A 25,781-nucleotide genomic window follows, 5' to 3' on the forward strand; every position below is an offset into this window, starting at 1 on the left:
GCAGGAAATATGAGTGTGTATGTGATATTTACATCTATTTAATATTCTATTATCGTTTTCAAAGAACACGAATGGAACTTTTGTAGGTTTTAAGTTAGTTTCATGTCAGATGAAACAAAACAATCAAATTCAAACACTATCACTGCATAAATATTTGTGTTTTAAGTTATTGCTAACTTTCAGAACTTTCGGTTGGAATATTTATATTCTATTAGCTCCTCACTTTGTATGATTAAGATATTTTATCTATGTAGCTTGTCTTATAATAATAAGGTGTTCTTTAGCATGTATCCTTATGCCCAGATCACGCACATAACAAACAACAACAACAAACGCAGGAGCTTTTAAAGCTCTACACTCTTTCATACAAATTCTAGATAACTTAAAAAAGGTCTACCTACACTCAAATTAGATACTATCATTTGTTACAGAATTCCTAGTACATTAAATAGTACACTACCGACACCAGTTATAACAGTGCGAGTTACAAGACAGGCACAGCCACAGGATTGTGTGGGTATGGCGAGGCGGTACCATGAGTGTAATACAAAAGTAAGATATTTTGAATTACTGAGTATGTTTGTATTAACGGAGTAATTATTTCATAATCTTAAACATATTTTGTGTGACTTCAATTTTCCGGATAGGAAAAATAATTTACAATGTTCATAACTAATTTTTTTCAGTAGAAGGACGAATCCCAATTCACAGATGCATTTGTGTAGAGTAGAGAGAGTATTGCATTAGTTAAATCGGCTATAACTACTAACAATTTTATTAAACTAATTCTTAACATTTTTTTGGTTTTTCAAACAATTTCCTAATAATAATCATTCAAATCACTTCCGTCTTGAAATACACTACGCTTCGTAAACTTTAGAACTAAACGCTTTGATTACTATTGTTCATTCAACAATGTGGCCTCATTGATACTTAAAATACAATAAAAGTTTTATGTCTCTTAATCCCGTTTTGATTTACAATTAGCAGCCTTTGTTTCGCCTTACTTCCTTTAATTCATTGCGTTAGTCATGCCATGTACTAGTTCAATGTAACCCTGTTGAATGAAAGTGTATTGGAAAATCACACTTATTAAAAAAAATATAAAGTATTGAATACTAATTGATTTTGACATGCATACAAACACATTGTCTATGAAATATTAGTATGCAATATAAAATATATAACGTTTCAGTAAACCGTAACATGAAATTTGCTCACCTTACGTGGTAGGGTCATGCATTTCCAGTATACTGCAGTATACTGCATTTCAATTACTAACTTTTTATAAATTAAAAATCTGTGCCCTAGCATCGGTTAAACTTTTTATGATATAAGCCATAACTTATCACAAAAAAGGACTTTATTTATTTCCGTTTATTTTAAAAAGAAATCAATTTCGTGGCTCTATAATTATACTAATTTATTAGTCATGTTTCCATATTTTTCTGAAGTTCATAAGATATTTAAAAAGCATAATATTTTTAGGATATGTATTATTTTAAATTTGTGAGGTTTAAAAATAATAAACAAATATGTATCCAGCCGTGTCCACGTGGTCTTCTTGACACGCGAGCAGAGCAATGTTCTTCCTACGACAGGAGACCTTTTCGGGGAAGATTCTATACATGGGTGCCTTATATAGATGGTAAGTAATTTAGTTTGACGTAGTTAGGAAATAAAATTGGATTTTATTAATGTATATTTTATTCATATTTTTGCTTCCAAGTGAAAACCACGAAAAACTATGAAAAGAGCTAGAATCAATAATACGTGATAGTCTTTGCTAAAGTTTTAATTTTTAATCTTTGTTTTATTTAAAACGTTACTATTATAAAAAAATACAATGTTTTTTATACTAGTAACTTTAATAAATAAAAATAATTACGCCTTTACAACCAGCATGCTGCTTTTTATTTTATAAGTAAAGGATTACGGTATAATAAGATATGAATGATGGCACAGAGACTTGTTCATTGGCGAATATATTAATACAAGACTGCAAGTGAAATATTAATAATCAGTAACATATTCTAGATAAGTTGTAATGGATAGTCGATGTAATGTGATTTTGATTGCATCTTTATTATAAACCGTCTTAGCGAATTAATTGGAAATTTAATAGAGTTGCTACGGAAGATGTTGCGTTTATTAGTAATGCTTGTGAATTTCGATTTTGTTCTATACTAAACCTATATTGAATATTTACACATTCTAATTCAGTTACAACTCGGTTACAATATCTGTGGACCTCGCTGGAATGCGGAGCCCCTTCCCGTTCCCCTTTACCTCCCCGCGCTCGCCCGCGGCGCGTCATTACGGTTAGCAATTTCGTTGCGTTCGCGACGTGACGTCATCGAAGCCAGGTCCACAGATATTGTAACCGGGTTGTAGAAGTAGTGCTTCAAAAAGTTATTATTCTTCTAGGATGAGATAAAGTTTGTTAAAGTACCTAATTTTACAAATCACTGATTCATTTTATCTAATACAGTTTTGCATTGCGACGAGCTTATTAAAACAAAAAAAAAAAACAAAGACAATATTATTACCATCTTGCCATAGCGGTATGGCATCCGTTCAAAACATTTCATCATAATTTGTTTATAACTAGGGACACCTAACGGCATCAATCTATTGATATTCATTTAATATCATTATCTATTTTATTCAATCCTTAATCACATAGTCTTCACTAGGTGACACACCATGCGTGCTAAACTGTCGACCCCTCGGCCTCCATTTCTACGCGTCACTATCTCTAGCAGCAGATGGCACGCCGTGCACCATGCAAGGGTTTAGAGCTATCTGCGTGCAGGGCACGTGTAAGGTAATTTAGTTTTAGTTAATATTTTTGATTTTCTGATGATTTTGTGTTTTTTTTCAGGTAAAAAATTGCTTAAATGTTGCGGTTATTTCGTTTAATTTTAGACTAGTGATGTAGGCCCAAATAGCTAGAAAACAAGTAAAGGCAAGACTTGAACCTGCTGAAAGATTTTTTATTAACCACCCAATAAAATCTTTACCTGGTATTCAATTGCAAAATCAGATAGTTGTACATAATAAAACTGCAGTTGACTATAATTGACCCTGTCTGTATGTTTATATTGTGTCCCTAACAGGAGCATGCCTTAACTAATTTATTAGTTACCTTGTGTCTTATTTCAATATTCTAGGAAGATGTTAATAGTTATACGAAGACCGCCGCAAGGGTCAATTGATATGTCTATTCTAGTTACTTTTATAAGCATCTATAAATAAATGTGTGATCTTTGATCGAACACAACACCTTTCGCAATATGTAAACGTGTAATCAATCAATGGATGAAAATCCTAATTCTGACCAGTAATGTCGGGATAACATCACCTCAATGAGTTTTGGGTATTAACGAAATCTTCTACTTTTTATCTACACTAATATTATAAAGAGGAAAACTTTGTTTGTTTGTTTGTTTGTTTGATTGTAATGAATAGGCTCATAAACTACTGGACCGATTTTAAAAATTCTTTCACCATTCGAAAGCTACATTATCCACGAGTAACATAGGCTAGGTTTTATCCCGGAAATCCCACGGGAACGGGAACTATGCGGGTTTTTCTTTGAAAACGCGGGCGAAGCCGCAGGCGGAAAGCTAGTATTTAATATTTGTCATGCGGTATGTGAGACCAAATAAGGAGGTTGATAAAAAGCTTAAATGACAAAGATAATTATATTCTTAATAAGTTCACTTTTAAGTCACCCTGATTTTCAAATAAAAATGGTCAATAGTGTACCAATGCACATAGAGTCGTTTGTTTTTTTTTGTATTGCGGATATATTTGAAAATAATGAAGTTATTAGGGACTTCTAATGTATATTAAAAACAAGAAGCATATATTTATATCTATGCTTCGTTTTAAGAGAAAACATTAAATAATCAATGCTTAGCTGATACATCACATAGCTCTACAATGTAGTTTTGCAATAATTGTGTATTAGATGTTCACGTCCTATAGTTATTACCATGCTTCGGATGATTAAAGGCAGCGACTCCAGAAGCCTAGACTCGGCGCCTGAATTAAGTATAACAATAAAACCTAGCTCATTATAATAATATGTAGTAGCTTTATAGCATCCCTTCGTACGGCTAGAAGATTGGATTTATTGGTCAATTAAATCTAATTTATGTATGCTCTTAATACTGTTACTTTATTGAAATAGCTCAAAGTACGTACCCGCCTTGAACAATATTTTAGAATTCGACATCTGTTCTATTAGTTGTAACTGCAATAAAACTATATGAATTGGTTGGATTTTAAGCCAACTTTACACTGGATGTTCTGAATTTGCAACCGTGAATGTAGTGTCAGTTAAATCGCCTCAACAAAACGTGGAATAATTATAGTGGTCAAATACTAATGTGGTATCAACTATCAATAGCCGTTGACGTAGTACCCAGGTGATTTAGCAGTGATTTGTTCAGAAGTAAACATAAATTATTGTTAACTTCAGCATACTTTTGTCGAATAAATTATATAACCTTACTTATCACGAAGATTCTGCCGCTTCTGACACATTTTAGAAGCATGCAATTATAGTTTGACTTGTAGGTACTTCAGAAAAACTCTGTTACATTTTGTATCAAAAGAATTGAGCTTTTATTTAAGCTCAACTCTTTCAAGAAGAGTCATGATAATATATATGTGTCAGTCAGATGTCATATTTATACTTCTAATACAGTGACACACCACGTTTTTGACACAGCAGATAATGTGTAATCTGCTTTAGCAAGTCAAAGCAACGTCTGTTCTATAAAGTGTTGAATCGTTGCAACATTGTCGGCGACCAAGGACATGCGCGTCGTAACCGTAAATTAGTTAAAGTATTCTTATTGTACTTTATTACGTGATAATATTACCTCTGTTAAGCGTTTCGTGACAACGGTGCCGCCTAATCGATAGCTTTTGTGCTTCGATAGCTGGCTATGTCATAATTGTTTATAGTTTTGTTTTGTTTAAAGATTTATATAAACATTCGTTATGATAACTAGTTTGTGATTTATTTTAACAGGGAAAGCTACGCTGACAATTTTCAGTAATGAAAACGTTGCGTATACCTATTGTAGTTAAAATAGCCAGTTCTTTTCTGGGATTTGAATTTGGTCCATTTCAAATCAAGATAATGTTATATTTTTAATCGATTTGTTTAATTTATCTTGAGCTTTTTACGAGCGACCCTTTTAGATAAAGACTGGTTATTGATGTGTTCAGTAGTACAACGGGTTATTAAATATTCTCTCTGAAGCAGTATAATTAGTAGGACCATGGAAATAAACGAAAGAATTAAACCCAAATAACTCGATTAGCAAGTTACTAATGAATTCAAAACATCGTGAATTTTACGTGGCGCCACCTATGAACTGGCACCATATATGGGGTAAAATATTGCTTTTATTTGTAAATGCCTGTCAATTTGATGATATTTACTGCATACCTTTATGGTAATTGAGCATTATTCAAAGGTGAGAATTCCATTGCTATTCATAAAATCGCAGGCTCTTAGGCCGGCGTGTTTGAGGTTTCACCTATATGGTAATGCTGCTTTGCGTTTCACTTGATTTTACGAGTCCTGCATGTTATTAGGAAATATTTATACGTACATTTAGTTTTCCATTACATTTGATACAAATAGTTCGAACGATATGGCTTCCTTCTTTAGCTACACTGACCTAAAGATAAATTTTCACGACAGTAGAGTAAGTAAGGCTACCCTTTACCCAATAAGAGGTAATTTTACTCTACTTTACGAGAGCGTTTACGATCTTTTCACTTTAGCGTTTACGATCTTTTCACTTAATTACAACATCAAATTAAAATACTATAAAGGATAAATTCGGACTTCACGTAGGCAAGACGTTTATTGATACTAACTGCATTGATTTTGACTCTACCTTTACGGTTGCCACAGTTTTTGTAGGTATCCTTAATTATCGTATGCTAGTCACTGCTAGACAACCAAAAGCTCCATTCAAAAAATTCAAATATCCATTGCAGTCTCCGCACATATCAGGTTTACGTGGTTAGTGAGCCTAGATGTTTAATTACAAAGGCCGGCGCCGGCGCCTGGTTAGATCGCGATATGACGGCGATTAAGGCCCGCTCACCGCCCGGGGGCATCACGGTAATAATAATTTTAACTAAGTATATATTTAATCGGAATTAGCATCAGCATGAAGTGAATTATCAGATGCTATCAGGATAAATAGGTTCTAAGACCGGGATTTTACGTTAAGGAGATAATGTACTTCTAAAAATATAGATATAGATATCAGTATATTTGATACATCAAATATACTGATGTATTGAACGCTTTTTGCTATTCGAAGAAACAACCTGCACGTTGTCTTTTCATTCCAGCCTTTCGATTTTAATTGATCGCAAATTTACGAGTACGATATTCCTTTTTGCTTCCAGACTTATGGTTTCATGGTATATGGGTTTTAATAATTGTATTTACAAACTAGGAAACTGGGAACTGTTAAACCTTAGAGTATTTATACTACCTACTGTAATATATTATACTCGTAAGTGTTAAACGAAGCGATGCATCTCTTATTGAGAATGATTAAAATCGTTACGAGGAAAGCCCTGCATTCTTAAGCCATTTACGCAAAAGCGAATTGCAACACGTAGGCCCGTGATCTGTGTACGCTATACCTTACACCTTGCGACATCTATTCTCTTTGACATGTGGGTACGCACATTTATGTGCGCAGATGTAGAAAATTATTATTTCCTATATCTATGTTAATTTGATTTATAATACCCACTTTTTATTCATACTTTACTATTTATATATGTCACCACATAAATACGTTACGTTAAATTTACGCTGTATAATTTCCATTTTTATTGAGTCAGTACCAAAAAAATTAAAGAGGTAGAGAAGGTATGAGTTAGTTCTCATCTACTTAATAGGTAATTTCTATCTGTTCCTGTTATGACCATCACTTCTAAATAAATAAAAGGCCCGTCCATTCAATCTATACCATGAATGAATTTTATAAAACAAACTACATTTATTTCGATAGCGCTACGGGTTTATTATAAGTAAGCTTATTATTTTATATAATGATGGTAACCCTTTTAGAAGAATGGCAAAAAGTTTTCAATCCTATATCTATGTCAATGACTTTGACTTAGAGATTTTATGATCATCTATAAATAATATAATATGGATTCTGTGAGTAACACGGCTCAGTCTTGACCTATTATTTAAATCGTAAATAACGTAATTTCATAAAACTAACATACTAATGTAACTGCCGATGTATCATGATGAAAAGAGTGACCTTAAATGATTTACACATTAGTAATCCTTATAATTATCTTTATGAATATTATAGCTTTAGCACAGATAATAATATTATACTAGGCTAGACTATAGCTTAGTACCTACTTTCTATGTGCGAAGTGGTAAAAAATATTTTTGTATAAATTATACATATATGTATAATAAACCCTATCTATACATTCCCTAATTCGTTAATTCATTTTCATCAAATTTATTTCCTTTTCTGGCGTTCCTGAGTATAAACACGTTAGGTGTTATTCTTATTTAGTTAGGGTACAGAATTATGAGTAAAGATTCATAACAAGGGAATATTGGCAGGAGTATTAAACGAGCACAGTAAACGAGACTATTTGACATACCTTAAAGACAATAAAGTGTTAACAAAAGCTTTATTTACGGGTGTTCACGCCGCAGATGGACTTTAATAGCCTGTTACTTCACTTAACTCCGATGGCTTGTTTAACTAGTGCTTTGATCGCCTTATTATGAATAGAAATTGCTATTTCATTCTTTATAGTCTCTTTATAAGGCAATAGACAGTTTAAATTGGTATAAAATATCCGCGAAGTATAGTTTATGAACTTGAATTTATGCTCGTATCGTTGATATGATGTACACTAGATAATAAATGCAGTAACATAATTTCTAATGGGCACATCATTAAATTGACTCCGGTGTACCGTGTAGGTATGTGCCTTGGGTTCAAGGCACATACACTACACTATACGTTAGGTTTTAAGGGCATTATTGGTTACTTATAATTTCACATAGTTCATTTATAATAGGTATTCTCTATTATTTTATTCTACATTCCATAATATTATTCTAGATTAATTGACATTATTAACTGCAAGGTTTTATCGATGGGGTTCATTAACTTTATAAATTACCTGTAAACAAAATAACGTTATTTCGTAGCGAATTACGCTCTACGAAATACACATGATTGCATCATTATGATCTCGGTCATTATAAGTGAATACATGCACAAAACCGCTAACGAACGAATGAGCATCTATACTTGCTGCAATAAAGGAAAAATTTATTAAAATGCGCAGGAATTCCGAAAGAATATGAGCTTAAATGTCAGGAAGGTTCAATTGCATTGGCTACAACTTTAAGCCGTATTATACTTGACCGTGATGGTAATAGTACTGGTTTGTACAGGATTTTTGAGGATCAGATGTATTAAATGTGTACCTTATCGATTTTTAAATCTGTCATACGAGTCGCAGATTTTATCAATGATCAGATGCGGGAGTAATAAAAGTTTGATATTTACGGATGAACGGCTGCAGTCGTGCTATACTAGTATGCAGTGGGCTGTAAAAGATTTTCCACATATATGCGAGTGCTGGAGACGCATAGACAAATTCAGTAGTGCACGATCGCGCGCGACAACGGCGCGCACAGTGGCTTTCGGAAAATCTACCGAAATTTCGGGAGTTCTAAGTAATCTGTAAAGTTTCTAGATTTGAAAAGCTTTTAGTTGAGAATTGTATAAGTTAAAATAGTTGGCAGAAATCGAATACGTGCAATTTTTAGTGGTGTTCGTTTAATTCATAAAAATATAATAAAAACATCAATTAAAACGAAATGATAAATTATTATTTAAATTGATAAACAGTTTAAAAACTATGTGTTCATTGAAATTGAAAATAAATAAGTTCTACATTATTCGCGGTTGCGGTTATAAATTCCTCGTTAACAAATCCCGTCAAATTTGAGAAGTAAAGAGTAAATAATTGAATTTCCGCTTACTCTTACCGGCTAGACGTAAAGTGATGTAACCACCGAATCGGTCAATGACAATCCGATGTTAATTCGATAGTTGACAAATATTGAGTTTCGTATTTTTTATTTCGTATATTGCACTTTTTAAGGGAGTGCTGGTAGCTTTTAAGCTTCTTCTACAAAAAATTGAGGTTCAAACATTTGTTTTTAATTAATAAACGAGATTCTAACAGTAATCGCTGTATACAGATCTCTTGAGATTATTATTTTCTTAGCGCTATATTGTTCGTAAAATTTCAATGAAAAATTATACAAAATACCTACGTGAAATGTTAAGTTGAAACCCGTTATAGTAATTACATAAAAATATGATAAAGTAAAAATGCATAACATAGGTAAAAAAATATTGTTTATTTTTCTACATGCATTTTTACTTACAACAACGACAATTTCACTTGCCTTTTAAGTTTTTCAATTTTGTTATTAAAAATTGTAAAAGAGTCAGAAAAATATTCAATTACATAATTGCATAATATTCGGTTGTGTGAGCCGTAAGTACTTACAGTATTAGAATTACAGTATAGCTATAGATATCGAACGATTGTTATCAAAATGTTTAAAAAAAAATATGTTTTTCAAACTTATTACACGTATTGGCATCCAATAGAAACACACGCAAATGTGAACCATCAAAACTGCTTCCTTCTTTTTTTGCTGCTTTCTGGAATTAAATCACAAGGGTTAACTTTAGTTGAGATTACACACAAAAGACGAAAGGCATTTTATTTAAATATGCTAATAGAGATGCAATTTTGTTACGTTTTGTAAATATTTAACCACTCATTTACATCTCCATAGTGCATCTTAGTACCTGCTTTGCCTTTCAAGATATTATCTATCCTTTCAAAAATATTATATCACCCACCCGTGAACACTTAAACATGAAATAACTTTTATGTTTATAATAATAGGGTATTGTTTGCTGTATTATCTGTGCTTAGTTTGAATATCGATGCCTTTAACGCATATCCCTTACAAAGTTGACTTTATTCAACTTTATGTATCAAAAGTCACACCATCAAAGCTTTTAGTCCTTTTTATTAGCTGTAGTTTTATTAGTAATAGTTTAAACTAGATATTTTGAGAGTCTATTCTAACAACTTAGGTACGTTAAAAAACTCGATTTAAAAATTTATTGTTTTCGAAAACTACGTGTAATATCTAGTACCTTTGTTATTTCTTCTACTGGTAGAGCGATAAAAATATCTCACGAATTAATTCATCAAAGACGTGGAGAAACTCGATAGTTATAAATAAACAGAAGAATACAAGTAACAACTAACACCTAACAGTGAAATAAAACACGCTTGCAGTTAGCGTATTTAAATTAATGGGACACTCGATATAATGTTTCTAGTAACTGCTAATGGTTCTGTAAATGGTCCTCGCTTCAAATATTACAGGAACATTATACCACACACGTCTTTGTTGGTGTCTTATATAATTCGTATAACTAACCAATAAGACTTAACAAAAACAGCAAAGGACGGCCTTATCGCTAGGTAGGCTCTACCAGGCAATATAACTACTTATATGTTGTGGGTAAGCAAATATATGTACTATATTAGGAACTCGGGTCAATATGTGTATGTCATTTGTATTGGTGTAAAAAAAATACTACCATCTCAAAATTGAAGTAAAATAACGTAAAGTAAAGTAATTTATTTATTATTATATATTATTATTATTTAGAAAAAGGCTATTTTCTATTTAAAGAAGCTATTATTGAATCTCAAAGCATCTAAACTTAAAGATATGATTCATATTTTTCTGAGATGATAGTTAAAAATGACTGTAATGAAGTGGAGGTGTTACTGGTGGGTGGATGATAAAAGTTATATTTTTAAAACATGCAATGAGAAATCATCATATTTATTTGTAACATTATTTTTCATAATAATTTAATGTTCACTAATTTACGATTTACATCCTTAACATATTTTAATAAAATCTCTTAACTCTATCGCACGTCGAAAAATGCATGTTTTTTTATTATCATGCCGATTAATGTTTCTAACCTTTGCTAAGTTGCTTAATAATTAACTTAATTCATTGATATCAACAAATCAAGGAAAATTATTTCATGAAAATGTTTGCATATAACAATCTAATTGAAAAAAAAAATGAAAACATTAAATACTGGCGCCATTAATTAATCAATATAGTTCCTGTGATGTTGGATTGAATTCCTTAAACGAACTTTTCTTTGACTGAAACAACTTCCTTCTAAATTAGATATTTCCGGCTTCTAATAACAAAATTGTTTTTGTATTTAAATCTATTTATATTTGAAAATTAAAACTTGCGTTAATTTGCGAAATGATAATCCCGTGAACAAAAAAAAGTGGTACTTGTGTTTTTAATCGGCGACTAAATATAATATTTTGTCGCAGTTGTTGACACCATTTAATTTTTTTCATAGTCATTCTCGGCCCGACATTGTGTTAATTTTTAGTCATCCGTTAATTACACTTCTACGAAAAAACCACTAGACAGCGATCATCTAATTGAAGTGTCTATTAGTTTCATAAAAGCGCTAATTATATTTTTGTGACGAATTAAAATGTGCTCAAATTTCAATCAAATCGTCGGATTCATTTGGTTTCATAGCATATTTTAATAATATAATTTTAACATCCAGAAATCAGTAAAATTAATTGTGGTTCTATTGATTAAGGTTGTAATAACAACACCATACAAACAAGTTTATACAATTTATATGACAAACATTTTGATACATAAATTATGAGCATGGAACACTCGAAAGCGGAAAAATTCATAGAATCATGTCTGTTTCATGTTTCACATAAATGTTTCACCAAAACGTATCTAAAAGCTCATTAGTAGCTTCTTACTCTAGCTAGAACAAAACACGATTATAGCAGAGCTTTTAGCTGAACATCGGGACAAAGGTCCGTATATTTTTATTATCTAAAGCACGTTCACTTAGTGACACCTACGTCCTACATACAGTTACAAAATAAGTGTCCACTTGTAAAACATCACTGATTTACGACTTCGGGGTCCTGTGTGGATATTAATCGTTCCTACTGCATAATAGAGCTGTAACCTTTACATGTCATGTTAACAAAGAATGGACATAAATATCATTGCACTGCTAAGATTACTGGTTTTTGATTGAACGTTTTTGTCTGTGTTTGTATTTTTGTAATGTATTTATAGATATTACACAATGCAATCAGTTTACAATTGTGTCAATGTAATACATACAAAAATACGTTTGTACCTAGTAAACAGTAAAAAAAGGTCATTAATACCTTCATGAACTACACTTTATTTTTAGGTAAGCTACGAGCTTCTGAATAATGGATCGTAAACGATATCACAATAAACTGAGATTTAAATCAAAATATCGTCGGTATAAACTACAAAGTAACCTCAATTTTATTCCCTGCGGTTGATTTTCTTCATTGACGTTTCGAAACAGTCGGGGTTAAAATATCATAATAAAAATAATTGAAATATTCGACAGCGACACGTGACCAAATTAGGGTTAAACAGTCTCTTGCTGTAAATTGATAAACGACCACTATTTATTGCCTTTGTAACCACGCTAGATAATATTTATAATAAAGTATACTTTATCGAACTACACGGATCTCTACTTTCTAAATTGTGTAGAGATTTTTGTACATGTTACAATAAGAGCTACAGGATATTGTGGTACATTTGAGTTAATTTTAACATAAAAATATGTTGTCGGTAATGACTTGAATTTTAAGCACAGCTTAAAATTCGATTGGATTGATAGAGAACTTTTGTTGTTTATTTATTTATTCTTAAAAAGTTGTAAACACTAACGTTATTTGTAAATATATGATATAAACACTATTAAATTATAATTATCCTACCAATGGTTCAATAATTTATTACTTATAAACACTCAAAACAAGACACGTATTCATATAATATTCGTGAAGTTTACTATAATACCAATCAAAAGTTTAAATCGTTGTTAGTATTATAGTATAGTAGTATTATCGCACAAGATTCATGTATCATATACATGAATCTTGTGCGATAATATCTCGTGGGTGGATAATGTGATTCGGTTGATGTTTCAATCATAAGTCTATTCAGTACACAATAATAGCACATTTGGGATTATATGCACGCTATGGACGCAATGCACAGCTGTTGAAAATCTGGCGCCAAGCCATTGCTTTATGGGCTCAGGGAAATCTTAAGAATCCCGGTCAATGTGCATATTACACGGCATTCACTTAATTCAGGTTATCATAACAAATTCATTATAAAAATTCGCATGTGCATTCGCTATTTCGTCTTTGTTATCGTCATAAAAATATTATGTAGGTACCAGATGCGCTTTTATTAGTTTGTTAGAATTGCAAGGTTGTTTATCAAGCATTCAAATTATTTTGCACTAATTTTAGATTTTGTTGCTGAAAATCGAGGACAAAAAATCATTTCAATTACAAAAACGAGTTGCAAATACTTCGATAAATATTTAAAAACTTTTCAACAGTTTTCATTTGAAAAAACATCGCAATTAATTTAATTAATAGACATATTCAAATAATTCTAAATCAAAACCCATTTGTTTCCGCAAAATATAGCTTCAAAATGACGTTGGCTAGATAATCTTGAAATACGGGTAATTGCATTACGCTATGCAAATCAAAAGGATTGAATTATGACAAATTAATGTTAATGTTATAATCCGTAGCGAACGTGTACGTTTAGTGCGATTCCTTCAAAGCGGTCTGCGTATAAAGATATCAATGGGGATTTAGAAATACGCTTCAATTCATATTAAGAGATCAAAGTGCGTAGGTATTTAGTCGGCTTTCGCGTTCCGCTAGTCACAATAATGCGATTTTGTGAAACTACTGTATTGTATTAACATTGAGCTTCGACACTTATTGGGCATTAAGCTTCGATTTGGACATATTATGGCCCTTTTTATTTTATAGCAAATAAAACTCATAGTGTTAAAGGATGATTAATAAATAATTATATAGGCACTAATCTAAAGACAAAGACATTCGTATCAATTTGCTATAGGTATAAGTATCTTAATCTTTCAATACAGGATACACACAATAAGTGACAAGTGAAGTATAAAGTGAATTAAATATCAGATTCTAAGTGGTTCCATGTTAAATAATTCAAGATGGTTTCAGCTGTTAAGTTACTCTTCATACTAATATTTGTAAGTATAATTATGTTTTCTTATAACTTCTGCAATTTTTTTTATTTATTTTTACTCGCCTGTTGTAAACGCACATTTTCACGTATGCGTGAGACTTTTTTACACTACTACGTCTATTTCTGTGTGTATTTGCGTAATTGTAAAAATAGACAAGTAGAAGCTAGAAATTGTTTTTCTTTAGTTAAGTTGTGTCGTTTGTTATATGATAATAGTTTGTAATAAAGAAAATAAAATATATAGGTAAAAAGTATCGTATGAAAGCTTTATAGAGATGCATTTTTGAGCTTTTTTGGTTGTGACCCGTAAAATCTAATTATACACTCTAATTTGACATGCTTCGTAAATATCTAAGTAACGATGGTGTCAACAAAACTTATTGAAACAAAATTTATTGCATTTGTCTCATTATATTAATGGACGAGCTGGGAAGTAAAATTGTTGACCCAAAAGCTTTTCACTTGCCTAATTTATATTTAAAATTATGGCCAATTATATTGATGGATTACTTTACATGCCTGGCATTTTTGTGTAATGGCCGGTAATTTAATTATGTTTAGAATGTTTATATCGAATTCTTATAAACATTTTGATTTAAAGCGGCCAAAGGGTACGCGGAAAAATAACCGCTATAGAGCGATTTACGTAATGGATTCATTATTTTTAATTAATAATGCTATTCATACCAAATAAAAATAAAATGCGTTAGATTTTCATCTATTCTATGCATGGTCTAGTGGTCAATTATAATGAAATTTCAGAAATTTAACATAATATTATCAATTAAAGGTTAAACATTTCAAATAGTAATTATAATTAATTTAATTAAATATATTACGCAAAATATTCATCTTATCTATAAAATCGAATTAATTGTAATGCCAAGTCCTTAATAAAGAAATAGGCGAAAATAAATCATTGGCCACAGTCACTTAACTGGTTAAGTTATGCGGGTTGGTCCACACATTTAATCCTAATTAATTGGCTATTAGTCAGACGCTTTCAATTACCACCTTGTTTGATTTATACATCCACAGTTCTAATTGATTGATGATAACGCCAAGATCATTGTAATCTTTCCGAATATTAAGTGGTTGTTAGCTTAAAGACTTCCTACGACATTCATTAAGTGGACGATTAAAATAAACGTTTTTATATCATATTGTCTGTGCTAATGAATTGAGGGAACTACGTGACTTAATCTAAAGAAGAAAATCTTCAAAGTTATACGTCTATAAGAAAAGTTTTAAGGATTTGAAAATGAAACAAAATTTTAAATGGAGCGTATAATTATGATATGGACATTATATATTATCATTATTCGCATATTCATTAAAATTCTTATACGCTTATTGATAGGCCCGAAACTGGCAATCAGCACTTAAATATAAATGATATCGTAGAAACTACATAATTTACATACGAATTAAGTCATAAAATATAAACAAAATCGAGTAATGCTTTAAATATTTTGGTAATTCGAGCTTTTAGTATTATATTTATGAGAATTGTGAAGTTAACGATTTTATTTGATTATCTTTTAAATTTATTGATTTTAAAGAGTATAAAATAACGTAAGTTTATTTAATACTAGCTTCCGCCCGCGACTCCGTCCGCGCGGATGTCGGTCTTCGCGTGGATGGTTTATTTCTCCATTTTTGAGTAACTCTGACAATGACATCTTATAAATATCTATTGGACCCAAATACGGCTAGGCCTATAATAATACGCAACGTGTGTTCGCGGTTCTACAGAACAACGTCTATGGATAAAACTGAAAAATTAAGACTAATTTTTTTCTACGTATTTTTCCAGGATAAAAAGTATCCTATTTTACGCCCAGGATAATAAGGTATAATTATACCAAGTTTCATCGAAATCGAACCGGTAGTTTTCACGTGATGTCTTCACATACAGACAGACAGACAGACAGACAGACAGACAAAAATTTTTTTAATCACATATTTGGGTTTGGTATCGATCCAGTAACACCCCCTGCTATTTATTTCTTCAATATTTTCAATGTACAGAATTGACCCTTCTACAGATTTATTATATGTATAGATTATGTATAATATACCTACAGGGTGTCCCACTATTGGTATACTAAGCGCGAAGGAACTTGTAGTTTTGCATACACTGACCACGTAAAAAATACTTAAACAACAAAATTACGCCAAAAAAATTTTGCTAAATTTTTCCTGAAAATTCATGTTTTCTTTTTTAGCTTAGCGCAGCCGGCATATACCGTTTCTCTAATGTGAGCATTATGTCTATGAAAACATAATCTTAAACGATAGCTCACGTGCGGGTGGCAAAGTTGGGCGGGTTGCTTGTTATAGGTGTACAATATAGAGTTTTAAAAATTCATCTATTTGAAAAAAAAATGCGTTTGGAATTTTATAAGTATTTTTTACGTACTCAGCGTATGCAAAACTATAACCTCCTTTGAGCTTAGTATACCAACAGTGGGACACCCTGTATATATATTATACCTACATAATATTAGTTTATTAAATAATTGTAAAAAATTCACATCTACATTTTTAATTAAGTACAAAGCTTTACAAAAAGCTTTTTAAAGCTCACCATTAATAAATGTATATTACAAGTATATGAAGACTAGGCACATATCGCATATATTCAGTAAGCCAGGACTCTATGCTACTTCGTTTGCTACATCCCCACATATTTAATTTACTCTTCAACCAGTTAAAAGTAAACAGTTTCTACATTTACAAACAAATAGTCGTAAGTGTCAATTTGCATAATGCATTTTGAAGAGGCATCTTATCATCCAACCCTAATAAGGTTTTAAACCTGAGTATTGAGAAGTAATAACAAGATTAAGTCGTGGAAGATTTTTGTATTCGATAATATGGTAATTGTAAAAGCTGGTATGATATTTACAATGGATAAAGTGCAATTTGCATTTGCTATCTGTACGTATTTATATAAAACAAAAAAAATATTGCTTTGTTAATTTTGATGAATATTATTCGGCGCTAAGTTTTCGAAATATTTGTAATTTGAATTGGTACTTATTCATATTAATGGGCTGTTTTTAAGAAAGTAATTTCTTTTATATCAACTTAATTGACATCTATTATGATATTTCAAATCGTTGTTCATTTAGTTTCCTAAATAATTACGGAATGGAAAAATACTCTTAAATTTAATTAATACGCTTTCCGTAGCTATTCTCTGTTCATTAGATCTTTAGCAAGCCCACCTTTAAGTAGAAATAAATGAGCAACAACGCTTTCTTCGCTATCAGTAATTGAAATATTTAATCACTGTTTTATACAAGTGCTTGCCTCTTTACCAAGTTTAGCTTTTAATTGGATTTATTATGATTAATTTAAGAATCAGCAAAAACAGCAGGGTAGATGCATTTTTAACCAATATTCAATATAATAATATAATAAAGCCATATTAATCTGAATCGATGAAATATCTTATACGATTAGAAGATATAATGTAGTCCTAAACCTACTCCAAATTATAGACAATCATAATATGTAGCTACTTCTCTGGAGTCTGGACACTTACAAATTGAAAGAAACTTTTCTTGCTCATGCCTTTGTCATTTTCAAATATCAGTGTCATTTATCGTAATGTATATTGGAGATGAGATTGAATTCTTTTGAACAATGTCAACCATTGTTGTACCATAGCTATATATATAGTATTGTGAGTTGTGACACCATGCTCGGCGCCTACTCGACGCAATATTAACAAGAATTTAATTAAAATACCTATTCATAATTGACTAGACTTGTGAAATTGATTAAAACTTATCACATGTTTGATATGACATTTGCATTAATCGGAATAAAGCCTGGCTACATTAAGCAGCTTTTTTATCTACAGACTGTCTTGTTTATTTTCAAAGTATTTATATGGACAGAAATTCTTTGTACAAAAGGGTAAATTTAAATCTCAAAAGGCTACATTTGAATTGCAAGAGTTGTTTCGACTCTACAATTGATTCATATTTGTAAATAAAATGAGGCTTGTCTTTAAATCTGTACAAAGATAAATTAATAATCAATTAATTAAAATTGTATAAAGCCATTCCGTTTATTAACAAATCCTTTTGAATACAACTTACTATCTTACTTGTTAATATATTTAAGGGCACTTTTAAACGCAGATAGAATATGTAAGCAGTAAGATGTTCGTTCTATATTATGTACCTTTATTTTGCTAATCTTGCTTTTACACATCTATAATGGTAATGGCACACTTTTAATCTTATATTTTAACAATTTATCTGTGTTATTTGTAAACATGGAATATAAGATGCAATTCAAAATAATATTTATACTATATTCTAGAATTCTAGCTTTTAATAGAATGACGATGAAAATTCTTAAAATAAATATAGAGCCTCTGATAAACTCTGTTATGTTTTATTACCAAACTTGTTAAACGTGTTAATAACTTACACATATAATATTATAATAGTTTGACAGAACGTCCTGTAATTTTATTATACCAACATTTTTTTCAATAACTGGATTAAATTTAAACAATACTGATATGAAAAAGTCGAGTTTTACGAAAAGAATTAATGGTAGCCAATATTTTATTGTTCAACTAAATTACGTCATCATTAATGGCACAGGCGGTTCGCGAAGTAATCTCATCTACTCATCATATGTATTTATTTTATCAACAAATCAATACACATCGGGGTAACATTAATTGCACAGGCGGTGGGTCGCGAAGTGCTCTCCATAGCGGGGACGCGCGAAGTCCGCTGCGGCCGGCGGCTGGTGTCGGGGCTGTTCGCGCGGCCGCGGCTGCCCCTCGGCTACTCCTACATCACGACCGTCCCGCAGGGCGCCTGCAGACTCAACGTGTCCGAGATCGCAGCCAGCGATAATTATATAGGTGAGTAATCATATGTTGCACTGAAGCTGTGAAATGTTCTCGCGTTTGATTTTAATTGCCTGTTCTCAGATGTTTTTGGATTTTTGCAGAGATCCTTTAACTATGTACTTACCTGTTCATTTCACTTTAATCAACATAACAAACGCTGTATAAACACTTTATTACAATGTATGTACATACTTGTAGGTGTCAGGTGCTTATTTAATTTCACAATAATATAATGTTATGATAATTATAAATGAGCAAAGCTGTTAGACACTTATATATTTAGATTTCCATTAAAGAACTTGTTCTACTAAATTTGTACAAAGTTAAACGTTAAAGCCTGCAAAGCGTACTTGGAAACTAATGATAAATCTAGCATTCTGTTAAGAAATGAAACACTTAGTCTTGTCTAAATCATTTATCTTTGCAATGAATGATTAATCCTTGCTGACGGCTGCGGGACCAGACATTCATTCATTATTAACTACTCAATGGCCCTTTGATGATTGCAAATGGGCCGCGAACATGAGGTTCGTCACTTATCAGTATTGTCCATTTGATTGGCTGTAAATCACTTGTTTTTACCACAATAGCATCGCCTACCAACTTACTGTGTTTATGAATAGATTCATCTTGCATTTCCGATTTATATAAATCGATTAACAGCACTTTATTGAATAAACATTCGACTAATGCGATTCGAATGTAGGAGTTGTTTTGCTAACATAATATATTATTTATTTTATGGTGATGTGTTTTAACTAAAAAGATGTAATGTTTCTTTAAATAATATGTTTGTAAAGTAAAAGCAGTAATGAGATGCAGGTTGCTGTTAGTTTCTGTTGATGGTTCTATTATACCATTTAGCTTTACGTAACTTTTCATAAATTATCTTTTACGAAATAAGTGTACGTTCAAACATTGTTGCATGGTATAATAGTGTCCCTTGGTGTGTTTTAGCGGAAACAAATGTTACACCTTACACTCTCTATGTTGCATTATCTACATAGTTATGACTGTGAATTTGCTGTTACATTAACGCATATACTAGGCATATTTACACCAAAAAAATGCAACTAAGTGTAACAGTAATAAGTCTGTTAATGTTAATCTATATTAACTGCGATATTTTATGTAAAAAAAATATGATAATCCAATTGAAACAAATCAAGAGCCAAGTCCAGATCAAACATAAAACAACAATAAAAAGCATGATCCTATTATCACATAATTATTGTTATAGCGTTGAAAATAACAAATGGGTCGTACATTATGAATGGGGAGTTTGCTGTGAGCGCACCGGGGACATACGAAGCAGCTGGCGCCAGATTTGTGTATACGCGAAATACTGGCCTGGACTCTGTGTTCGCACTCGGTCCTTTACAATATCCTGTGGATATTATGGTAAGTAGATAATAATTTAGATAGGAACAGCTATATCAATATAAAGTTTAAAGTTAGAGGAGTTTAAATAGGAACATTATACATAATAATATGTATATCCTAAGATCGAAAGTGCCTTCACCAGATTATGCGAAAGATCTTTAAAATAATCTGGAATCTGGATGCTAAGATTCATAATTTTTCTAGTTTAGGAGACACTTAGTCAATGTAATGTGTAGTAATGATATTATTGCAAAGTAAATATTCTTATGATTAAAAATAAAGGTTTGGTGGAAAGGGAATCATTCCGTTATCGTTTTATTTGAATAATATCGGCAATTTTTTAAATTCACAAATCTGATGCTTTTAAATCTTACAGAACAACAAACAAACCGTGTCTCTTTTAAAACAAATGGTGATTATCAGAGAATATTCTTTTTCCAGACTAAATGAATAATCTCTTGCAGATTCTCTATACTCAGCCGAACCCAAGTATCAAATACGAGTACTTCACAGACGCAATACCTGGTGAAATCGATATAGAGTCAATAACAAAAGCTAGTCCAGAAACTACACCAAAACATATTAGACGGCATCATGGTCTTGACAAATCTAGACATCTTGGGTTCCCTAAAGAAACTTATAATGATGGTATTGGAGAAAATATTGTGGGTAATCGGAAGTTCCTTTGGAAAATCTTGTCGTATACGCAATGTTCTAGAAGTTGTGGAGGCGGCTTCCAGGTAATGATTTGTGATATTGATTCATAAGATTAATTTTTTGTTGGAAGTTTTGTCTTATTTAAGCAAAAATATATTTTTATATTCCTAGTCAAAATTTAAGGATAACATCCTGATCGTAAAAATGAATCATAAAAAAATAATTTATAATATCTTTAAAACCAATGAATTTACTTTTACCAAGAATCATGTTTTACCTAATTATTCTTATTTTATATAGATTTTTCAACGATTTTGAAGTAATATTTTATTTATACCATCCTATTTTCTGACTTTAAATATAGGTAGGAAAGTACCGTTGCGTAGAAGCCAGTTCTTCCGGAGATAGAGAAGTATCTCCCGCACATTGCACTGGCTCAGTGCCCGCGAGCAAGCGGCGTAGATGCGGCAATTTGCAATGTCCTCCAAGATGGAGGGCTACTACTTGGTCGTCTTGTCCAGAGTGTGGACCGGCTATGAGGACCAGGATTGTGGGCTGCGTGCAAGATCATTCGAAAGGGATTACTAAGGTTTGTGTTAGTTGTGTTACTATAGGTTTGTAGGCATTTATACTTTTAGAGATAGAGAAGTATCTCCAACACATTGTACGGGTTGAGTGCCGTAAATGTGGCAATTTGCAATTTAGCTATTCGTATGTAGGTATTTATACTTCTGGAGATAGAGAAGTATCTCTATATTGTACGGTTAAAGTGCCCGCGAGAAAGCGCCATAGATGCGGCAATTTGCAGTCGCTTTTTGATTTGTTTAAGATTCCAATTCATTCCTAACCATTTGTGAAGAATTTTACCGCATTTTCATCAGAGTTTGAAATCTCTTACTTTTATCAGCAACTTAAAAAAATTTACGTTACCTAACATTTTTTGTTCAGATAAGCGACGCAAAATGCCCCGCACCCAAGCCACCAACGACAGAAATATGCAATATACCAGATTGTAATTCTGGTGGAATCAGACAGATTCAAACGAAACGAACGAAACCACAGGACCAAGTGGACACTTTTCGAGATGCTCCTGTGTATACGATAACTGTTAACAGCTCAGATTTAGATGTAGGACCGGAATATAGCTTTGCAACTGCTGGTTGGCTTTACACGGACTGGTCTGAGGTTGGTCAAGATCTTTTGAAATAAAGATATGTGCGTGTACTAGTGTACACACGTAAGAAGTGAAACTTCTTTATGACCTTATTTTTCAAAAAAAAATTTACTATATGCAACTTTACAGAAATACGTCTAATCCCGCGTGATAGGGATAAGAAAAAGATGGCGCGTAACGAAAAAATGTCACGCGCAACGAAAAAATGTTACACTAAATTTTTTTCCAACGCCGATAAAGAAGTTTCACTTCAATTACGTTAATTAAGTTAATTCTTTTTATCTGCCTCTGGTTGTTTATTGTCAGGTTTCCTTAATAATACCTTGATAAATTTTTATATTATATTGAAATACTTCTATTTGGTGGATAACTGATATTTTGTATTTGCATAAAATGATGATAACTGAATAAATGAATGATGATGATGATGTTAAGACTAATAGGTAACATTTATTGGTAATAATATGGTAGATAAATAATTTAGTGGGTAATTTCATCTGCAAAATTACGGCAATCAATTGGTGCTAATGGAAGTCGTATTTACATTAGGGACATCATTTTGCTATTACAATTTGCAGCATTATAATAAACAAACAAATTTTATTGCTTGTTTGTTATTGTAATAAAGATCTAACGACTTTATAACATCACCAATAATTGCAAAGTACCAGTAACCTGCACATAAAGCAATTGATGCATAATAATTTGAATTCAAATTATTTAAGCTAATGGATTAATAATATCAAAACCTTTTAAAAGGTTCTTTTTATATGTGTAGATCCATCTAGAATCTAGATGAATGAATAAAAATAAAGAACTTGACAAAACTCGATGAAAATGTCTGTGTAGGTATAATTTTATCAATAATATTACCTAATTTTATAATGTAAAGGTATTTTCACTTCATACACAAAATATTGAAACGTGGCAATGTATAATTTTTTATCCATGTGCGTTGGTTATATTATATTTTTTTTTATGGATTGATGAATTGTTTTTTGCAATAAATATTTTGAGTTTGGAGTTTCTTCCATTTCTCCCAGTGCACAGGCTGGTGTGTAGGCGGCGGTATACAAACCAGAGCGGTGCGATGTGCCGATCCTTCTGGATGCACTCCGAGACAACTTCCAGAACATTCTAGAACATGTTCTCCCAAAGTGTCGTGTGAGCCGCATGAAGGGCAGTGGTTTACAGGTTTGTGATACTGTTTTTTATATTACTAGTGGTCCGCCCCAGCTTCGCCCGTGGTACATATTTAGTATCTATGTCCTTCTCCTGGCTCTAAACCATCTCCCTGCCAATTTTCAGCTAAATCGGTTCAGCCGTTTTTGAGTTATAAGTGGAGTAACTAACACGACTTTCTTTTATATAAATAGATTATTAAAGTTCTGAATATTTCTTGAAATTGTAATATGTTAAAATGTATAGAGAGATTTACTATCTCTGGGTGTAATAAACGTGTGTGAATATTAAGTTCTTTGTAGCGTTTCTGATAATTATAGGTAATTAGTAACAGGTCTACGAACAAAAATAATAAAACAAAAACTGCAACGCAAGGAACTTTGCTTGTTTTTAAGTTGGAAATCATCTCTGTTTATTATTCAGGAGCTAATAGCATAACAATTTTGTTTACCTTTATTTGCCATTGTTTTAAGCGTTGACTATGTAACAGTTTTTTAGCACGACTTATCATTGCTTATATCTAATTTGGACCCTAACCTTCATAGAGAAGGGCTCTACATATCAGTGAAGATCAAATTTTAAAGTGTAATAAATAATGTGAGACAAGGTTAGATAGATTATCGAACACTGAATACCAAACAGTCACTTATTATTCTGTGTGTCGTATTAAAATGGTTAATGCATAACGTTTGTGTATCATTTACCTGTAATAACAATCGATAAATCTTAATTGTTAACACATCGTCGAATTTTCTTCACTTTGTTTTAAAAATCTACATTATAATACTGAAACAAACATGGATAAAGAATAAAGCGTTTGGAATTTTATGAGTATTTTTTACGTAATCAGTGTATGCAAAACTATAATTCTTATTGAGCTTATTACACTGACGTTGCAAGAGATGATGCGCTAATTTTTATTAACCCTGTACAAATATAGATATAGGTACAGGTATAAATATAGATTCTTTGTTATTCGCAACAGGTGATTGGTCACCTTGTACTTCTTGCGGTGGCAAACAAATACGAGGTGTATTGTGTATTGGCGGTTCTGGAAGACATTTACGGGATTCCGCGTGTAAACCACCGAAACCCGAGGCTGAAAGATCGTGTGGTGGGGACTGTTCTCCCACATGGTATACTAGCGATTGGGGACAGGTATTTATATTATAATTTCGTGATTTTATTCCGCCTACTTTTAAAATAACTGGCAAGACTCTAGAAACTCTGAATAGACTCTAGATCGACATAAAATTGTCAATAGGTTTTTAAAACATTAATTCAAGACTTCTCTATATCTTTCTGTACTGCCTTCCAAATCAATGTTAAGAAATAAAAGTTTTTTTTGAGTTCGAATTTATCGTTCTCTTGCAGTGTATCAGTAACTGTACCCTACACATTGGGGCACAGCACCGCACCGTAGTGTGCGCCCGCAGCGAGGCCGCAGTGAACGACTCGCTGTGTGTCAGCGCGCGGCCGCAAGCCACGCGCCCGTGCGCGCACAAGTGTGACAACGTGCTGACTAGTGGTGAGTGTGTAGTGGTGGTTACAGTGTACAGCGTGCAGTGTATCAGTAACTGTACCCTCACACCGGGGTACAGCTCCACAATAACTTGTGTGTTATAGCTTGACCGCAACCGCTGTACCGCGCCCTAGGTATGTGTGCTGAGGCGGGGACCGGGTAAGAAAGAGCACGAGTAAAAAAGAAACGGAGCGGTCGGTACTCTCCCCCGCCTCGCCACGCACATACCTATACAACGGTACAGCCACTGCGGTCAAGCTGTAGTGCCCGCCCGAAATGCAAGTAACTGTACCCTAGGCATTAGGGTACAATATAGAAGGCGCAGTGAGCGACTCGCCTCCTCGTCGCACTATGGGACAGAACGGTATAAACCATCTCAAAAATGGTTTGGGTCAAAATTGTCGTACAGACGATTTTTTGGTGGCATTACATTCCTGAATAAACGAACTATCCGATAAAATAGATGAAATTAAATTTTAATCAGTTTTATCTCATTAAATTTCACAGTAAACCTGAGTAGTCAATAGTCATATTTTCTTACTTAGCACGTAATCTATTTCTGAAGTATTTCTAAGTTTCCCATTAAAATTAATATGTATCATACATTTTTGGATTGACTAGGATCTGAAATTTATGAATTAGTACATATTTTATGCGAAAT

General features: G+C 32.2%; 1 protein-coding gene across 3 annotated transcripts in view; it reads left to right on the plus strand.

Annotated features, from left to right (window-relative positions):
* The window catches only part of LOC149481653 (ADAMTS-like protein 4), a 49,305-nt gene that overhangs the window by 21,573 nt on the left and 1,951 nt on the right, over nt 1-25,781 (plus strand). For 2 of the 3 annotated variants that reach the window (XM_089705218.1, XM_089705219.1), the window contains exons 5-15: nt 432-552; nt 1,546-1,648; nt 2,697-2,827; nt 19,034-19,214; nt 20,443-20,603; nt 21,050-21,325; nt 21,607-21,831; nt 22,191-22,427; nt 23,460-23,610; nt 24,584-24,756; nt 24,973-25,126. In XM_089705218.1, the coding sequence (XP_089561344.1) occupies nt 432-552; nt 1,546-1,648; nt 2,697-2,827; nt 19,034-19,214; nt 20,443-20,603; nt 21,050-21,325; nt 21,607-21,831; nt 22,191-22,427; nt 23,460-23,610; nt 24,584-24,756; nt 24,973-25,126 (1,913 nt within the window). The remainder of the gene's footprint in view (nt 1-431; nt 553-1,545; nt 1,649-2,696; nt 2,828-19,033; nt 19,215-20,442; nt 20,604-21,049; nt 21,326-21,606; nt 21,832-22,190; nt 22,428-23,459; nt 23,611-24,583; nt 24,757-24,972; nt 25,127-25,781) is intronic. The other variant, XM_089705220.1, reaches the window with a different exon arrangement.

The sequence above is a fragment of the Colias philodice genome, chromosome 16, assembly GCF_061535455.1.
Source record: "Colias philodice isolate Cphi_HAF_F1 chromosome 16, ilColPhil1 Martin Lab GWU primary, whole genome shotgun sequence".
Classification (NCBI taxonomy): domain Eukaryota; kingdom Metazoa; phylum Arthropoda; class Insecta; order Lepidoptera; family Pieridae; genus Colias; species Colias philodice.